The sequence below is a fragment of the Oculina patagonica genome, chromosome 8 (genome assembly GCF_052425735.1).
Source record: "Oculina patagonica isolate OP01 chromosome 8, crgOcupat, whole genome shotgun sequence".
In the NCBI taxonomy this organism is placed as follows: Eukaryota; Metazoa; Cnidaria; class Anthozoa; order Scleractinia; family Oculinidae; genus Oculina; species Oculina patagonica.
In genome coordinates, this window is record NC_135765.1 from 21,033,130 (window position 1) to 21,051,773 (window position 18,644).

Here is an 18,644-nt window from a genome sequence, read left to right on the forward strand (position 1 = left end):
AAGTAAGGACGAACAACTGCTTCACTTTAGCTTAATGTCTTATTTCAGGCCCCGTCCACACTTATCGGAATAAATTTGAGCTTTTGGTATAATGCTGCTAAAAAATTTTGCTGATATAGTTTTGCTAAATTTCTTGAATTGAATCAGCTCATCTTGACTTAGTACATACCATAGCCAGGTTTTAAGTTCAGGCACACATAGGCGTAAACTAATATCCCATTATAAATAATATCCATGAGCCTTAAATCTATAGGTGTAAGAGAATTATGATAGAAGTCTCTACAATAAATAAGATGATGATTAACTAATTGTTTTCCTTGTTATCTTTCATGTAACTGTTATTTTACCTCGGGGTTTGCAGTGTACGCCAGCATCCTCAGAATGCCCACAGTGCCCATACCATCTGCGGTGACTGCATTCTGATATTGATTTCTCATTTCCTACACATCTCATGTTACCCAGCCATATCGGGCCTGTTCCTTGTCCAAATGCTGCATTATGAGCTGCTACCACAGCTCCATCGAATCCAAGCTGACGACAAACTACTTCAGCGTCCCGTAAGTCCCAGCTGCTATCACAAATTGGTCCCCATATACCACCATACAGCACTTCAACACGACCAAATGATGAAAAATTTCCGGCATTTACTAACCGGACTGTTGATTGTAACAAAACAAGAAGACGGATGCGTTAACATTGTTTAAAAACAGCAAGATAGCAAGACAATTTCTCAACACATAAGAGTTTGTACCCAAATCTGGCCTTGTCGCAGGATTGGCGAGTTCCCTCTTAATAAACCAAAAAGAACTACGTGTGATATTCAGACAACCAATATCATTGTTATGTTTGTACGCCTAGGGCCAGTCGCTAAAGCAACTAATTACAATGTTTCTGCTGGTCTAATATGTACTGAATATTGGACCGGCAAATTTTTATAGCTGTTTTTGAATCATTTAGCCGTGTAGTAGATCTTTTACTAACCAATTGCAAACCTGCCCTAAACCGTTTTGGAAGAATAACACCCCTTGTTCTCTCAGCTTTCTGTTGGGACCTTGCTTCGCTCGATGCCCTGCCCTCAAGACCTAGGGCAGATATTCATCGATATAAACAGCTTTTTTCAAGGTTGTTTGTAAAAAAGCTGAATGTATTAGTTTTATTTACTTTTGAACATTTTTAACATTCATTTTAGTTTTATTTAGTTTTTAACATTTTTAACATTCCTTTTAGTTTTTAACGCTTGATGTGATATCTCCAGATTTTTACCGACCTAATTCAATGTAGATGTAGATGTAGAAGTGAACGCGACAGTTTCGAATGGTATTACGAGTAGTGGTTCACAGCTGCTTGTTTGAAGCAGGGCGTCCTAGTTCGAAGTAAGTTCACAAACTGTGATTTAGCGAGATGGCTATGGATATTTCAAGATATGTTGTGTGACAGAAGCGGTAAACCTGCGTGATTAGACCGAATGGTGGTGCAGGTACTCATTCGAGTATGTCATATCTGAATTTGCTTCCATGTATTTGAATTTGCTTTTTGCAACATTTCATGTTCTTGATCATACATGAATAGAAATAGGAGAACCATGCATTTGATTTTTCATGGTCATCATTGTTAGCGGTATGGTTCACGGGCGCTTGCGCCGTACGTACGTACGTACGACGAGACGCGTGAGACGCACGAGAAAATGCCGTGTGACCATTTCACTCAGAAGACAAATAAAAACTAAAAAAAAATAATTCAAAAAATACTCCGAAATAATGGCAAATCATCGACCTAATTTTACGAGGTGTTTAATGGAAAACATCCGATTATAAGATGAAAAAAAGTTGCTTTCCGTTTACAGTGATAAACTCCCTAAATTAAATATTACACAGGCAATTTATGCGCGCTCGAAGGGTGAACAAAAACCATAAAAAACGCAACCTTTGGTAGAGTAAAATATTTATTTTTTGGTTTAAGAAAGTATGTTTCGCTTTGCTGAACTTTTTTTACATACAATACTCCGAAATAATGGCAAATCATCGACCTAATTTTACGAGGTGTTTGATGGAAAACATCCGATTATAGGATGAAAAAAAGGTGCTAAATTAAATATTACACAGGCAATGTATGCGCGCTCGAAGGGTGAACAAAAAACATAAAAAACGCAACCTTTGGTAGAGTAAAATATTTATCTTTTGGTTTAAGAAAGTATGTTTCGCTTTGCTGAACTTTTTTACATAGACAAAATTATAGTGTCTTGGTCCTGAGCTACAAAAACAACCACGACTCGAAGATCGTTTGGAGTTACTCGTTTTCTGAATTTCACTAAATTGCTAACTGAAAATTGTTTGGGAATATTTTCGGAAAGTGAGCGATACAACAATTGAAAACACATTATTTTCATTGGCAATTCTTTTTAACTCTAACGTTTTGGCAGATGTAGTAGTCTTAAATAGTGATTTCAACCGTCTGTTGAAATTTAAAGTTTGTAGGCAAGTGAAAAAGGCAACCCGTCGCCGGTTTCCGTGGACGAGCTCACAAAACTTAAGAAATTTTGTATTTTAACGAGAGAGTTATGAACATAAGTATAATTTGCAAGTGCAAGTACCTTAAACTTTCATATGGAAAGTATGTCCTTATTAATTTGTCGTATTTAATTACTGAACAAAAAAATAGAAAATTTATATGAATTTATTTGTTTGCAAATAAAAGTTTTTATGCTTGCTATTCTTTTAATATTTTTAGTTTACATAAAATGGGAGATGTCTAACATAGATAGGGGTAAAGGTGCGTTGATTGCTTTACCCTTTTGTGGATCGAGGGTAACTAGTCGAGGGTCAAAAAAACTCAAAATTAAAAAAAAAATCTATAAAAATGGAAATAGAAATAAAAATTAATAAATAACTCCTGGAAAAAATTCAATCAAATCGTAAAATGAATAAAAGACGAGTCAGCCTTTTGTGCGAGGGACGAATAAATAAAAAAAATGCCGAAAAAATAAAAAATAAAAACGAAATCTCAACGTTATTAGAAAATATTAAATTAATACTGTACCGACAACAGTCCTGTGCGCAAGCCCTGCACTTTAAGAGCTTCCTTTATCCACCCAGTAACTATAAACTTCAGTTCCAAAGCCAATCCCAACTTCACCCCGGTCTTCCCAACACACACGTCTCGTTGAGGTTCATTGAGCACATTGGACTAACGTCGCAGAAGAATTGCAGGTGACAATAAATATTAATACACATCTTAGGGCCTGTTTACAAGCAGGCGGGTAACCCTAGCACATAGGGTTACCCTAGCACCTAGGGTTACCCTAGCGCTCCCATATTTCTTCTTTTTTTCATCGACGTGTTTACAAGGCGCTAGGGTTACCCTAGCACCTAGGGTAACCCTAGCTGAGTGGTAGGGTTACCCTAGCAGCTAGGGTAACCCTAGCGCCTTGTAAACGCTCTGCTAGGGATAACTCGCCTACCCCGGGACAACTTTATTTTGGCTCTAAAAAGCTAAATATGTTTAAAAATACCGACAAAAACAGCGAATTGTGACCAAGAAACATCGTGTTCATCCACAATTGGTCGTATTTTTGCACTGGAACGGAATTATTTTCGAATAACAGTTTCTAACGACAAAATTTTACAAGGTTAACTGAGGCGTAACCGGTGTAAGTTGACCCGGGTAAGTAGGGTTACCCTTCCTGCGAATTTTGCTTGTAAACCCGGGCTATCTTCTAACCCTCTTGCTAGGGTAACCCTAGCACCTAGGGTTACCCTTCCTGCTTGTAAACAGGCCCTTAAGCTTGCCGGCTATTTACTTAAATCGCTCTAAGCTTATACTTTTTAAAAATAGGCCAGTAGTGTTCTGTTCACTATCCACCGACGGCAAACAAGTACTGTGTTGGGAAAATCTGTTATCAGTACTCTAATTTCGCAAGACTTCCAGTTTAAAAGGTAAATCGCCGATTCTAAAATTTACTTTATTTGCCCATTCATCAAGAGAGACCAAACTAGAGAACAAATTTCGATTTTATTCAGATTTTTTCTTGCTTCACCGCTGTTACATAAATGGACCCTGGCGCGGGTGAATGGAGTGCGCAGAGCAGCCCTGGCCAGGACATAAAAATTTTGTTATGGCAGCCGGGGCCCAAGACATTTCTTTGTCTCTAGAACGTTCCCAAAGGCCTTAAATGTTCCAGCGATATGAAATTTTCTAAAGTTGTTTGTAATTCATGGTACAGTATGTGGCCCTTGGTCCAGACGAAAAAGACGCGATCGTGTATTTCTCATCTTAGAAGAAGAGCAGTGAGCTGAAATTTGTCCTGTAAGTTACCGTGCCATCCAGCTAACATGTGACAAGACAACAGCTTCTGTGCTTATTCGATTACTCTGTAATATCGAAAACGGTTGTAACGGCAGTTGGTCCGGACAGCGGGTCCTTGGTCCGGACAGCACGCAATATTTACGCAACAATTGTTCAAAATCTAATCTAAAGAAGTTTCTTGCACATTTTTAATACTTTGGACGGAAACTCAAGCGGTCAATCAAATTTTTGGCACAAATCGAAAGAACATTTTCTATACATCAATTCTACCAAAAATTACCTCTTTTAGCGTGCTTATTTCAAATATACTGAAGTGTAAAGAAAACCAGTTAATTTGAGGCACCATGAACAAATAAACATCGCGAAAACAAACTTCACCTTCCTTCACGTCGACTTGAAATTTTCGACTTCACCGCCGGCAGGAAAGCCTTCGAGCGAAGTTAAGAGAGCAAACAGATCAAGAAATCTTTGGAACGGTTCGGTTTTATTAAAACTTTGTTTCCTATCGGAAAAATGCACGATGAACCGAAAGTGTCACGGATTTAGGGCCACATACTGCACACAACATGCAGCATATGATCAGTATCAAAGGTAATATTGAATAATGTTGTTCGCGTTACGATTTGATTGAATTTTTTTTTAGTTCCCTTCGTTTTATGTAAAGCAATGTTTGACGGAAAAATTCTACACTAAAGATTTCAATACACAGACTCACTGATAAAATATGCAAGATAAATTGCGCAGTTAAATTATAAACCACTGATCATATGTTTTGGCGTGCTGGCTGCTGATGAAATTGCTAAGTATCCGTTGGGAATGGAGGATGCGGGCTCGATCTTTGATCTTTTTGTTATATGCGAAGATTATGGTATCCGCTTTATCGAGAGTCAAAACAATAAAAAAACTGTCATGTTGTTACCCTGTCCGTAATTCGATAATAGTGGGAGTCATTTCCAGTCAAAACTCTATAGCTTTCTCCGGGGATCTGTCTTTTTTCCGTAATAGCGAGGTGTCCGCAAAGTGAGAGTTGACTGTAGTTAAACTTCAGCTTATTTAATGACACAAATCATAAACACTAAAACATGTACACATGAACAAGTTTGAAAGAAAACTTTAATAAACGTCCATAAACATGTTAATAACAAGTGCAGGGCTTGCGCGCAGGACTGTTGTCTGTATTAATTGAATATTTTTTAATAACTTTGAGATTTCGTTTTTTTTTTCAGTAATTTTTATTTATTCGACCAAGAGTTGTGAAAATGGAAGAATATGTGCGTGAGTGGTACGGCCACCGCACAAGAGTTTTGAAAATGGAAGAATATGTGCGTGAGTGGTACGGCCACCGCACAAGAGTTATGAAAATGGAAGAATATGTGCGTGGGTGGTACGGCCACCGCACAGGAGTTATGAAAATGGAAGAATGTGTGCGTGAGTGGTACGGCCACCGCACTACAGTTTACACTAGTGTTTTGTAAATGGAAAATTATATGCGTGAGTGGAACAGCCGCAACACAAGGGATTTTGAAACTGGCATAATATACATGTATAATATGCTCATGAGCGAAAATTTTTTCGCAAGGTCCTTCCAAAATGTTTGATATGTGCATTAGTCGGTTCTGTTTGCCGCCGTATAATGTTGAATGCTAACATTAAGTTTCGCGTAAGGCTTTGTTTTAAGAGCAAATGTTTTTTCTTTGTGTTTTCCGCCCCGGCGGTATTTTCTTAGTTTCTAGCACCTCAAATTAGAAGCGTTTTGTGCCCTTCAGCAACTTGCGGCTGTACTTTGCACTGAACTATATTTTTGCACGCCGATAACTGGCGTTTTTCAATAGTGACTGGGTGTTTTTCTTTCTTTACATGGCCAGGCTAATTTGAGCATTGAAGCGTTTGACGGAAAGCTTTTAAAGAAATTGTTAGGGAAAAGTAAGACCGATTCTGTGGGTCTAGCTTTACTGACCGCAATGACTTTGCGTTGCAGCAAAACTGTTGCAATTTTGCGCTATTCGGGCTGTTTTGTTTTCTCACTCCCTTTCTGTTTGTCGTTTTTTCTTTTGGTACCAGTTTAGGTGGAATGTGGCTTGAAACAGGGGTAAAACTCTCCTCCCGGTTTATCTGAGTCAGGCTGTCATTCCTCCTTTTCTGGTGGCCATAGTATCCGTGGTTTCTTCTTTCTTTTTTTACCTTTCTTCGGTGTGTTTCAGCGGAGATTTAATTTTTGTGAATGTCGGACGCTCCTAAACAACGGAAAAATCACGCTTGTTGGCGACTTCGTCGCTCAAAAGAGTCGACTTGTGGCAAGTCTAGTTGGCGCGTAGACCAGACAAAATCTTTTGTTCGAAAAAAAAATATCGTAAGAATACTCTACTCGGCGCATCATTTTGATCTAAATTATGAGTGTTTTGCTGTTATAAACACCTTCCTAAGCCCCTTCCGAGTAGAGATATATTTTGTTGTGACGCTCCTGAAACACTGTGTGTGAAATCACGCTAGCTCTGTCGGCGCGTGTTTATTTAGAAGATCGAACAAACAAAATCTTTCTTCATATTATTTTGCCATTATAATCAACAAGATTTCAAACAATGCTACTGCCTCATTCTTCCAAACTATCAGCTAACTTTTTCGAAACTAAACAGCTGGAGTTCTAGACTTATATCGCTTTCGAGCAATCGAGTCAGTTTCGAGTCGGCTCGGAATACTGGTTTTCACCGATACGCCACTCGTTATTAGGCTCATATGCACGAACCCCACTCAAGTGGGGTTCGTGCATATGTAATACACCTTATTCATAAATGGCGGAACGCGCAGATGAGTTTGGGTCGAGTACATGAATTCCGACGAAATTTTTTCCATGATTTGCGTTGAATTCGAAACCATACGGTCATATCTGCAGTTGACAAACCAGAGATTCCAATGGCAGTCATCAAAACCTAGGAATCGCTTTCTAACCGACGAGATATTTCAAGAATTATCAAATACTACTTCAATTCGCCATACTTTTCTTTGTTTTAGTTCGAAGCCGAAGCCTCACTCGCCTCGCTTTCATGTACTCGACCCAAACTCTCCCGCTCGTTCCGCCATTTATGAATAAGGTGTATGAATTACACATTCTGTCCGTCTCGAAGTTGTCATGGGCCTTCAAAGTTCAAAAGTTTTCCAGACCTGTTGACTGTTCAATTCAGCTCCCAGCGTTTTATCCACCTTCGCCAGCACTCACTTTCATTATGAAATTCCCAGTTCTAAATGTAGAGGTTAAGCGGAGGAATCTGACTTTTACAGAGAACCGGCAAATTTCTACCCTGATGAAATAATGCCTTTTTCTAGGAGTCAAGAAAGTCTGGACTGTATCGAGAAATTGGGGCCAAAATAATGGAAATTTAGGTCATGGGAATTAACGCTCCACTTAATTAACGGCGCGGAAATTAACGTTAACAAAAATTAACGCGACTTAAATTAACGCGAATTTAAAAAATTCGCGTTAATATTATCATGAATCGTTTATTTCCTATAATAAGGTAGCTGCACACTGAAGTACATTCGAAAAGCATGAATGAAATCATGAAATCATGTGAATAGCCCAATTTCGATATATTAAAATTTAGCCTAAAACAATAGACTTCAGGACGAGGCTCCGGGGACTAAACTATAGAGTTTGTGGGGTTTATTCCCCGGAGCCTCGTTGTGATGTCTATTGTTTTATGCTGAATTTTAAAATATCGAAATTGGGCTATTTAACTCGTATTTTCATTTATATATAAACAAGTGCATTACCTTAAAGTTCTTAGATTTACTTCTCGAAAAGTACCTCCATTTTCCGAATCCGAAAGGCAGGGCATTATGCTTACATGCATTTCTAAAATGCGGTACTCGGACTACCCTTGTAATTGTTTGAGTTCAGGTCTAGAAATTATGCTTTCATCACTCTGCAACACATAAGGTCTACAAAGACACCCTTTATATAAAACCACAGAAAAAGTCACTTAAGTCTTTCTTTTTCTTGTCTAGCCGTCCTGTCCTTATACTTACATACATACATACATACATACATACATACATACATACATACATACATACATACATACATACATACATACATACATACATACATACATACATACATACATACATACATACATACATACATACAGACAGACAGACAGACAGACAGACAGACAGACATAAACATACATACATACATACATACATACATACATACATACATACATACATACATACATACATACATACATACATACATACATACATACATACATACATACATACATACATACATACATACATACATACATACATACTTCTTGAACTTGCTGCCATCACTACTCTGATCTGACTCCAAAACACGACTCATTCTACTGGACGCTCCGATTTTCTTAGCGACTTCAATGCTGTCATCATCGACAGAAGAGGAGATCAGTGATTCGTATCCGGTAGGTTTAAATCCTCACTAAATGCGTTTTTTAAAAAACAACAACTTGAAAAGTAAGAAATTTTGTGGCGACGTTGATTATTATTATTATTATTATTACCAATTGGGAATTGGCATTGGAAATACTTGATAAGTCCATGATCACGGTGCAAACATGTGGTTGGTATCCTTAAAAGCCGAATGGACATGAAGTGTTTGCCACTGGAAACAACAAAAAGTCAGAAAAATAAAAGACCAACCTTCAGCTTCCCTCGACTCATGAACACACGTGGCCGAAGAACAACAACAGCTTCTGTGACAGCGACTTCCAAAATTTTACGGCGAGCGTTAATTACCTTCCCGCACTAACCACTGCAAACAGTTACCACCAATATTTAACCATGGTGTTGAAGAGATCGTGGGCTATTGAACATGACGTTAATGATGCATCAGGAACTACTAGAGCCAAAAGTTGAAACGCCACTTGTTTTCAGAGTGTAAAATATCCGCCATGAAATGGCACTTCGGTCTCTGTTTTTCCCCAGCAAAACGACAATAAACGTCTCTCTCTTGCCAAAATCTTTGCTCAGGAAGTCGAAGCAATGACTCCACTTCTGATATCCTCATTATAAAATACCACGAAAGTGTTGGTTCACAAATACGAAGAAATCTTACCCGTGCTGAAACTTCACTTTTAAACTTCGCGAAAACGAGCGCGGCGCCATTTTTCGACCGGATGTGACGTCACTTTTTGTTGGATGATTCAGATACGAAAACTTGAGGAGTTTTCGGCCCCGCCCCTGTTCTAGCCTCAGTAAAGTCTTTCAGTTGCCAGAGTTTCAGGCAATTTTTTTTTGACGTGAATTTGAGTGGGTGCTTTTCAGAAAGACGGCCTCTTAAATCTCTTTCGAAAAGGGAATCTTTTAAAAATAATTAAATAATTGAATTCAGTTTTTACAGTTGTAATGAAACCGCGAAATATAAAATTAAACCGTGATAGAGTAAAAAGCGAGTAGAAAGCGTCATTGAAACGGATTTCGAAATGCAATTGGATAGACCGTCAAGTTAAAATCAATCTTATCTTCTTTAAAAATGGCAATGCGCAATTTCAATGCAGTGCGGTTTTCTGTCGTAATTTTCACTGTTCTAAGAACTTTTTTGTACTTAATTTTGTTTGAGAGGAATACTTTAAAATACCGGTACAAATGATGCCCAGTGATAATGACTGACATGCATGTACTGAATGACTGAGTATGGTAACGTGTTTTTCTCAAAGCAAAACAAGTTTTAAAATTTTTATGCCGTGAAACAGATAACTAAGTCTATCCAGATCTTCACATTTACGATATTCACCTTCAAGAACACTGCACGCTGCCCAAGCTTTATAACCACTTATACAGCTGTCATTCCTCCATCCACGAACGCAAGAGAAGAGCGAGTTTTCATTTCCAGTACACTGTACATTGTTCATCCATATCAAATCACCCTGGTTAATAGCTGAACTTTTGCCAGGCACGGACGATGCTCCTGTATAACCCATCATTCGACAAACCACATCCGCGTCTCTTTTGTCCCACTGGTCATCACACACCCAGCCCCAGGTGTTGTTATAGTAAACTTGTACTGCACCTTCCCTGTCAGATGACCCTCCAACAAGACGAGCTGGAGAAACATAGAAAGAATTAACATTAGCTACTTCGTCTGAATTAAATAGCAGACAAAGGACAACACTAAGAAAAGGGGTTGTCGTCAAATTTCGAATGCATTTTTGTGAAGGTGTTCTGGTTTTCTGTCGCTCGCAAACCTGCTTATCCACTTAATCCCTTTGGTGTTAACTATGAAGATTGATAAACTTATCAATATCGATTATTTAATTATTTTTGTAAAAGGGATGTTGGGTGGGAGGACCTTTCGTTCTTTTATAAGAAAAACGGAATGGCACATATTTGTACTAGAAAACCTTATGATATTCTTGCGGTAATATTCTTTTCAGAACAGAGAAGGTTGCGGTAAAAGGACGCGAGAAAGGGTCTCTCAGAAACTTTAACTGGTTCCCCCGAAATAGTTGGACCTGTTTCGTATTTGAGGGAGCAGGGTTGGCGCAGTGCTGAGAGCGTTCGCCTTCCACCAATGTGGTCCAGGTGCGATTCCGGCCCGGTGCCATATGTGGTCCGACCTTTTTTGTTAGTTCTCGCCTTGCTTCGAGTGTAATTCTCAATACGCACACCGCTGAGCCAAAGAAAGCAATGGCTTTGCGAGGCTTATCGCGAGGATGAGCTACAGAACGACACAACAGTCAGTCATTAATCCTTTAAACGCCCAGTGGCGCATAGGACATCAACAAGTCGCCTCCATTTTTGTCGGTCCTTTGCAAGCCGCGAAGCTTGCCCCCAGGTCAGATTTAGAGCCTGAAGTTCTGCTTCTGCAGTTCTTCTCCAGGTGGATTTTGGACGGCCTCTTTTTCTTTTACCCTCTGGTGTCCATCTGAGAGCAACTTTAGAAATGCTGGTAGATTCTCTACGGAGCACATGACCAACCCAACTCCATCGTTTCCGTGTGAGAACAATACTCATGTCCTCCTGTTCTGTCAATTTAAAGAGCTCGTTGTTGGAGATCTTTTGTGGCCAAAAGATGTGCAAGATTTTTCGGAGACAAGATGTGTGAAAGCTTTGCAGCTTTTTCAAGTCGTGCACAGTCATTCTCCAACATTCAGATCCGTAGAGTAGTACAGAGAGTACACAAGCTTGGTAGATCTTAAGAATGCCGGTCGCTTAGAATCCAACATTTCGTGGCAAGAGGATGGAACTTCGATTTCTTTCATACTTTTATGTTAGATAGGCTAGGGTATAACTTAAATCACTGTATAGTTCTTTCGATTGAATATCCTTTTATTTTAAAGAAAAATTCAAATAACAAAAATCCGTTAAAATCGTCATTTGAGGCGCTAAATTATTCATGATTTTTGCACGAGTTTCAGAGCCTCGCGTGCAAAAACAAATCACTCTACCGTCTTTTAAACACTCAAACCATAGTTAGCAATCTTTAAACTTCTACTGAAATGATTTTGGGAAATATTGCGTTGTTCTTTGTAGACAAAATAATTTTATTTCGAAGGCATACAATTCACTGCTGTAAAAGTACTTGGTAAATAAAATTAATTTTCACCATGTGCGAAACCTTCAAATCGTTTAAGTTTCTGGTGGTTGAATGTTAGAAGAATGGTGTATAAATCCCTGTAAAAATTTCTCCGGGCAAATGATTAAAAGCGACGTGAGATCTTTTCGAATTCGGTTAAATATGCAAATATTTGACCTTCCGCGGTCAACTTTGAAGTTACGGGTCAGAAATAATTTTTGTTCCGTGTTCCAAGTCCTAACCCATTTAAGACCAAATTAAGCATATGAAAAAAATATGTAATTTTCTAACCTTTATCTGCTGTAAAAGGTAGGTTCGAAGGCCATTTTAGCATGATTACGGCTCTTATCATTCGTCGCATCTGAGCTTCGTTTTCCTTCCGCGGTCAACTTTGAAGTTACGGGTCACGGACATGAATGACATGAATATTTCAATCCGTGCACAAGTCTTAACCCATTTTGGGTCAAAATAATCACACACAAAAACATTATGAAATATTCTAACCTTAATCTGCTGTAAAAAGCAGGTCCGAAGGCCTTTTAAGCACGATTTCGGCTCCAAGCATCCGTAGTAATTTGAGCTTCGTTTGTGTAAGTATGTCATATTTAGTGGTCGAAATCCAATCTGTGATCAACTTTCGGCGCTTCTCGTCACCACTGCATCTTCTTCGACGGCATACGCCGATTGTTAGTATTGTCTCGTTAATAGTACACAAAAAAATAACATCTGATCGCTAAACGGCATGATGTCGGCGCTTACAGTAGCTTACAGTCCCATCTTGCAATGGGCCGTCTGTTCGTCACGCAATACTGTGTCATGGACATTGTGGGTGTACTGTACTGTGGGTGTGGGAAAGGTTGAATATGCGGAAATGCTTGATTTAATACTTTATGACAAGTACGTACTCGAGCCAGCAACAACAACAAGTACAGTGATATCTTTAGGCAGACAAGATAAAGCACACGTACTGTCAGGTGATAAGCGTTTGGTACAGTGTAATGCAACTGTTCGCGAATTCGGTTGCTCGCGCGGGCTTGGTTGTAATACCGGGGGTGGAAGGAGGATATAAATCTTTACTAAACAAGTAGAGTTTTTAAGTAGTTATTTCCTTTTTTACTGTAGAACCGAAAACGAAGAGAAAAACTCGCGTCTATGTTTTTTTGGGGGCGAGGGGGTGGGGGCCGGGGGGTTCTTGGTTGGTTGGTTAGCAAAGTTTTATTTTTTTTCACAAAGATACCTAACCAAATATCGCATGTCCTGTATAAATGGTTAATGATAGAAGTAACGACAAGTTTTGATTTTTTTTTTCGTGATCGAGTGGCAACTTAATAAAAACATTGCATCGCAATTTTTTTTTTCGTCCTACGGCAAATCTGGGTGACCTGTGGCTTCGGGTGGTCATTCGTCAACCTGTAACAAAGTACTTTCTTGGGGTGCCGTTTTGAACATACTGTCGAATTCATGATGTCTAAATTCAACAATAACTAATTTGAAGTTTAACCGAAATTAAAACATGTTAAAAAAACTCAGTGCTAAAACTCTATGCTAAAAAGGATAAGCAAATTGCTATGGCAATTCCGGCGTGTGAAAAAATCGCCAAATTTAATTTAGTGGCTTCCTAAGTAAACAAAACCTTGGTCGTGCTAGTTATTGGCACCGTCTGTTTGCTTAAAGGCAGCGCGTGAACAATTTTTTCAAAGTTCAGTTTATTTCACTGGCCAGGTTGTTGTTCTTTTAAGCCCTTGTTCGTGGAGTTTGCGGTTTTGATTCTAAAGTTCGAAAGCGTCACACTGAAATCGCTCCTCTACTGTCGTGTGAGAAGGACATCAGCAGTCACAAGTCCCAGTATTAATTTCTTTGTGAAAAAAATAAAACTTTGCTAACCAACCAACCAAGAACCCCCCGGCCCCCACCCCCTCGCCCCCAAAAAAACATAGACGCGAGTTTTTCTCTTCGTTTTCGGTTCTACAGTAAAAAAGGAAATAACTACTTAAAAACTCTACTTGTTTAGTAAAGATTTATATCCTCCTTCCACCCCCGGTATTACAACCAAGCCCGCGCGAGCAACCGAATTCGCGAACAGTTGCATTACACTGTACCAAACGCTTATCACCTTACAGTACGTGTGCTTTATCTTGTCTGCCTAAAGATATCACTGTACTTGTTGTTGTTGCTGGCTCGAGTACGTACTTGTCATAAAGTATTAAATCAAGCATTTCCGCATATTCAACCTTTCCCACACCCACAGTACAGTACACCCACAATGTCCATGACACAGTATTGCGTGACGAACAGACGGCCCATTGCAAGATGGGACTGTAAGCTACTGTAAGCGCCGACATCATGCCGTTTAGCGATCAGATGTTATTTTTTTGTGTACTATTAACGAGACAATACTAACAATCGGCGTATGCCGTCGAAGAAGATGCAGTGGTGACGAGAAGCGCCGAAAGTTGATCACAGATTGGATTTCGACCACTAAATATGACATACTTACACAAACGAAGCTCAAATTACTACGGATGCTTGGAGCCGAAATCGTGCTTAAAAGGCCTTCGGACCTGCTTTTTTACAGCAGATTAAGGTTAGAATATTTCATAATGTTTTTGTGTGTGATTATTTTGACCCAAAATGGGTTAAGACTTGTGCACGGATTGAAATATTCATGTCATTCATGTCCGTGACCCGTAACTTCAAAGTTGACCGCGGAAGGAAAACGAAGCTCAGATGCGACGAATGATAAGAGCCGTAATCATGCTAAAATGGCCTTCGAACCTACCTTTTACAGCAGATAAAGGTTAGAAAATTACATATTTTTTTCATATGCTTAATTTGGTCTTAAATGGGTTAGGACTTGGAACACGGAACAAAAATTATTTCTGACCCGTAACTTCAAAGTTGACCGCGGAAGGTCAAATATTTGCATATTTAACCGAATTCAAAAAGATCTCACGTCGCTTTTAATCATTTGCCCGGAGAAATTTTTACAGGGATTTATACACCATTCTTCTAACATTCAACCACCAGAAACTTAAACGATTTGAAGGTTTCGCACATGGTGAAAATTAATTTTATTTACCAAGTACTTTTACAGCAGTGAATTGTATGCCTTCGAAATAAAATTATTTTGTCTACAAAGAACAACGCAATATTTCCCAAAATCATTTCAGTAGAAGTTTAAAGATTGCTAACTATGGTTTGAGTGTTTAAAAGACGGTAGAGTGATTTGTTTTTGCACGCGAGGCTCTGAAACTCGTGCAAAAATCATGAATAATTTAGCGCCTCAAATGACGATTTTAACGGATTTTTGTTATTTGAATTTTTCTTTAAAATAAAAGGATATTCAATCGAAAGAACTATACAGTGATTTAAGTTATACCCTAGCCTATCTAACATAAAAGTATGAAAGAAATCGAAGTTCCATCCTCTTGCCGCGAAATCGAGAAATTATCTGATTCTTAGAGACCGGCATTCTTAATCTTCGTTCTTCTGCTGTAGTTTTTGCTCCTCCATACGGGTCGCAATTTTGCAAAGGCCCCCCTAGCTTTACCAATCCTCTGTCGGATGTCGATGTCAGCCCCCCCCCCCCACCCATCACTGCAGACTGTACTACCCAAATAGCTGAATTGTTGGGTCGTTTCAAGGTCTAGCTGTCCCACTTTGATGGACAATGGTGCTGAGATGTTGACAGGCAATACTATTGTCTTCTGAGGGCTGATCTTAAGCCCTACCTGCCGAGAGAATCTATTAAGCCGGTCAGTTTTATCCTGCATGTCACTAAAAGAATGGGACAGCAAAGCAATGTCATCGGCATAATCCAGGTCCTCCAGGACAGTTGATAGCGTCCAGCGTATTCCTCTCCTTCTGTCTTCAGTAGCTCGAGACAGCACCCAATCGATGACAATGTTAAACAGTAGCGCTGACATAACGCATCCCTGTCGAACACCCGATTTGACATGGAAGCTCAGGTCAGAGCCTCCAACCGAGCAACAAAAGTCAGTGTAGAATTGCTTTATCACTCGGACAATGTGTGCAGGTATGCCATACGCCTTGAGGATACTCCATAAGCTCTCCCTGTGCACGCTATCGAAGGCCTTCTGAAAATCGATAAAATTGATGTACAATCCCCTCTGCCATTCATGACACTGTTCAATGATGTTTCGCAAGGAGAAGATGTGTTCTGCGCAGCCTCGGCCTTTTCTAAAACCGGCTTGTTCCTGTCGCAGCACTTCATTGACCGCCAAAGAAAGACGTTTCACAATAACCTTACAGAAGATCTTACTTGGTAAGGATAAAAGAGTGATACCCCGCCTATTACAGTCAGACAGTGTGCCTTTCTTAGGAATTGGTATGATGACTCCTTTGCTCCAGTCACTTGGTATCCCCTCACCATTCCACACCTTAGCAAAGAGTGGGAGTAATATCTCTGCTGCAAGCTCTGGATGACATTTAAAGAGCTCAGCATTAAGCTGGTCCTGCCCAGGTGCTTTACCATTCTTAAGATCTTTAATGGCTTCCAACAGTCAGCGGTACTTTTCAAAACGCGTGTCCAGAAATGAAAATAATGTACGCGAAAATCGAGAAAACCGGAAAACAAGTTTGTTACAAATAACATTCTTTATTTTGCATTCTAAAAAATTACAGAAAAAGTTGTCTTTTGGAAATTTTCTCATCTTCCAACAGCCTTTTCATAAATTAGTCGAATTCTACTAGATTGTTTTTTTCATATCAAGAATTAAAGTAGAGAATTTGAAGAGCTTTACTAAATTTGTAAAATTTTCGACCGAATCGATTCATCTGCCCGAAGGGGATACTCAGGTATGTTTTGGGTGGGTATGTGTCGCCCGGATCTCTAAAGTGGCACCCCGATTTTGAAAAAAATTGCATCGAAAATGATACCCCGATGTAGAAACAGTTCAATTTTTTAACACCCCGTTTTGGTTGCTGATAATTTGAAACTTTCGTGCGTATAAAATATCATACCCCGTTCTAGAAATTGTCTCTAAAATGGATACCCCGTTCTAGATCGGGAGCCCAAAATCACGATCCCGTTAGGCGGCATATGCCCGTACAGTATAGGTATTTTAGGGGAGTACCCCCGACCCCCCCCCCCCCCCCCCCCCGGGTTCATCTGCCACTCAGCTTCAAAAATCGGAGTTGATTTAAGGCAAAACACTGATGGAAAAGAACTGGCACTTCAACTTCGGTTCGGGCTAAGGTTTTGTCGTAAATGAAGAATACTGTAGTGACAAGGATCACTTCGTTAAACACCATACACACTGTTTCCAACAATTGAATTCAACCTTTAATGAACGAAAGTAAATTCCTAAGATAAGATGAAATAAATTTACAATAGAGCAACTAACCGAATGAAGCGAAAGACATAAAGAAAATACAAAAACTAGCAAAGAACAAAACGGCTTACCAAACGGGGTTCAGGGAACCAGAAAATAGCACTCACACACATTGAACGATGGTCGACGATACACTGACGCAAATGAAAACTAACACGAAATGTACAGGACGAAATTAACATACGAATCTAACATAAAAGCGTGCAACGAGGTGAAAAAAAAAAAAACAAAAAAACATAAACATATTCGAAGTGAAAGAACAAAGGAAAAGATGAAATAGCCGCAACATATACCGCTTTTACAATGTATCAGCAAACACCAAGGTAAGCAAGTTTATGTTTTTATTGGACACAGTTGAAGTTCGCATTAGGAAAATTTAACCTTTGCGTGAAATGTTTACATAATGTTGATAAGATCAATTATGTCATGGTCAGTTAAATTGACGAATTTTTAGCAACTTCGAGACTCGAAAGCATCGCACTAAATCATTTCCCCAGGAAAACCTTCTGGTATCGAAAAGAACAATCATTTATCTTCCAAATACCAAATTTTCAATTAATTATTTCCCATCGCACATTCGCAAGTTTGACCTATTTTGAAGCAAATCAAAAGTGTGTCAAAAAATTTCATTATATCTTGTAAATACAAGGAGTTGAAGAGCTGAGAATGCTTTGGACGTACTGATTTGATGTCATTCTTTAATATTTAACAGGTATTTTGCTTCCGGAGTGCTTTATTTTTTGACGCGAAGCAAACAAACTCGGCATAAATTTTGGGCTCCGAAAGCCTCAGTTTTTCTGTATTTTAATACAGAAAAACTGAGGCTTTCGATACTACTTTAAAAAGTAGTATCGATTTTCTAGAAAACAAATCGATATTTAGCCAAACAAAGTCTACAGTGTTTTGCTTCAAATTTTATCTGTGGTAAGAATATGAGCAAATCCATTTTTCGATTCTTGCCGTCTTATGTACTGTGCTTGTTAAGATGTACTGAGCTTATCATGAGTTCGAGAATAAGAAATCAGCAACTTGACTTGGACGATTTGCAATGGCCGATTTCACACTAGAGACGGACAAATTGTCTAAGACGGACAAGTCGTCTTAGAGTGAAAACGGGACGAACACGATCTTGGGCGCTAAATCGAATCATTACGGTACCTGTATTGGAAGTTACAAGCAACCCTCTTGTAAGTAATTTCTGTTTTTGTGTTTTTCAATTCAACAAAAAAAATTCTGTCACCCGAAGTTGGAAACTGTTCACGCAAGTCATACAGACGCGTGTTATTGCGAGATATAATTTAAAGCCAGTAAACACATTTCAGCCGGAAATTTTCCTGGCGTGGTGTCATTTGTCCCGTGCCCTGACACGTTCTTGCAGGATTCGATCGCAAAAAAAGGATGAAGTGACCCACGAAAATAAATCATTTCTC

At 39.1% G+C, this 18,644-nt stretch overlaps 1 protein-coding gene across 4 annotated transcripts in view; it reads right to left on the reverse strand.

Moving 5' to 3' along the window:
* Positions 1 to 18,644, reverse strand: part of LOC144662699 (scavenger receptor cysteine-rich type 1 protein M130-like) — a 161,072-nt gene that overhangs the window by 64,351 nt on the left and 78,077 nt on the right. For all 4 annotated transcript variants that reach the window (XM_078523559.1, XM_078523556.1, XM_078523558.1 and 1 more), the window contains 2 exons: positions 10,079 to 10,387; positions 348 to 656 (listed from right to left, as the gene is read on the reverse strand). In XM_078523559.1, the coding sequence (XP_078379685.1) occupies positions 348 to 656; positions 10,079 to 10,387 (618 nt within the window). The remainder of the gene's footprint in view (positions 1 to 347; positions 657 to 10,078; positions 10,388 to 18,644) is intronic.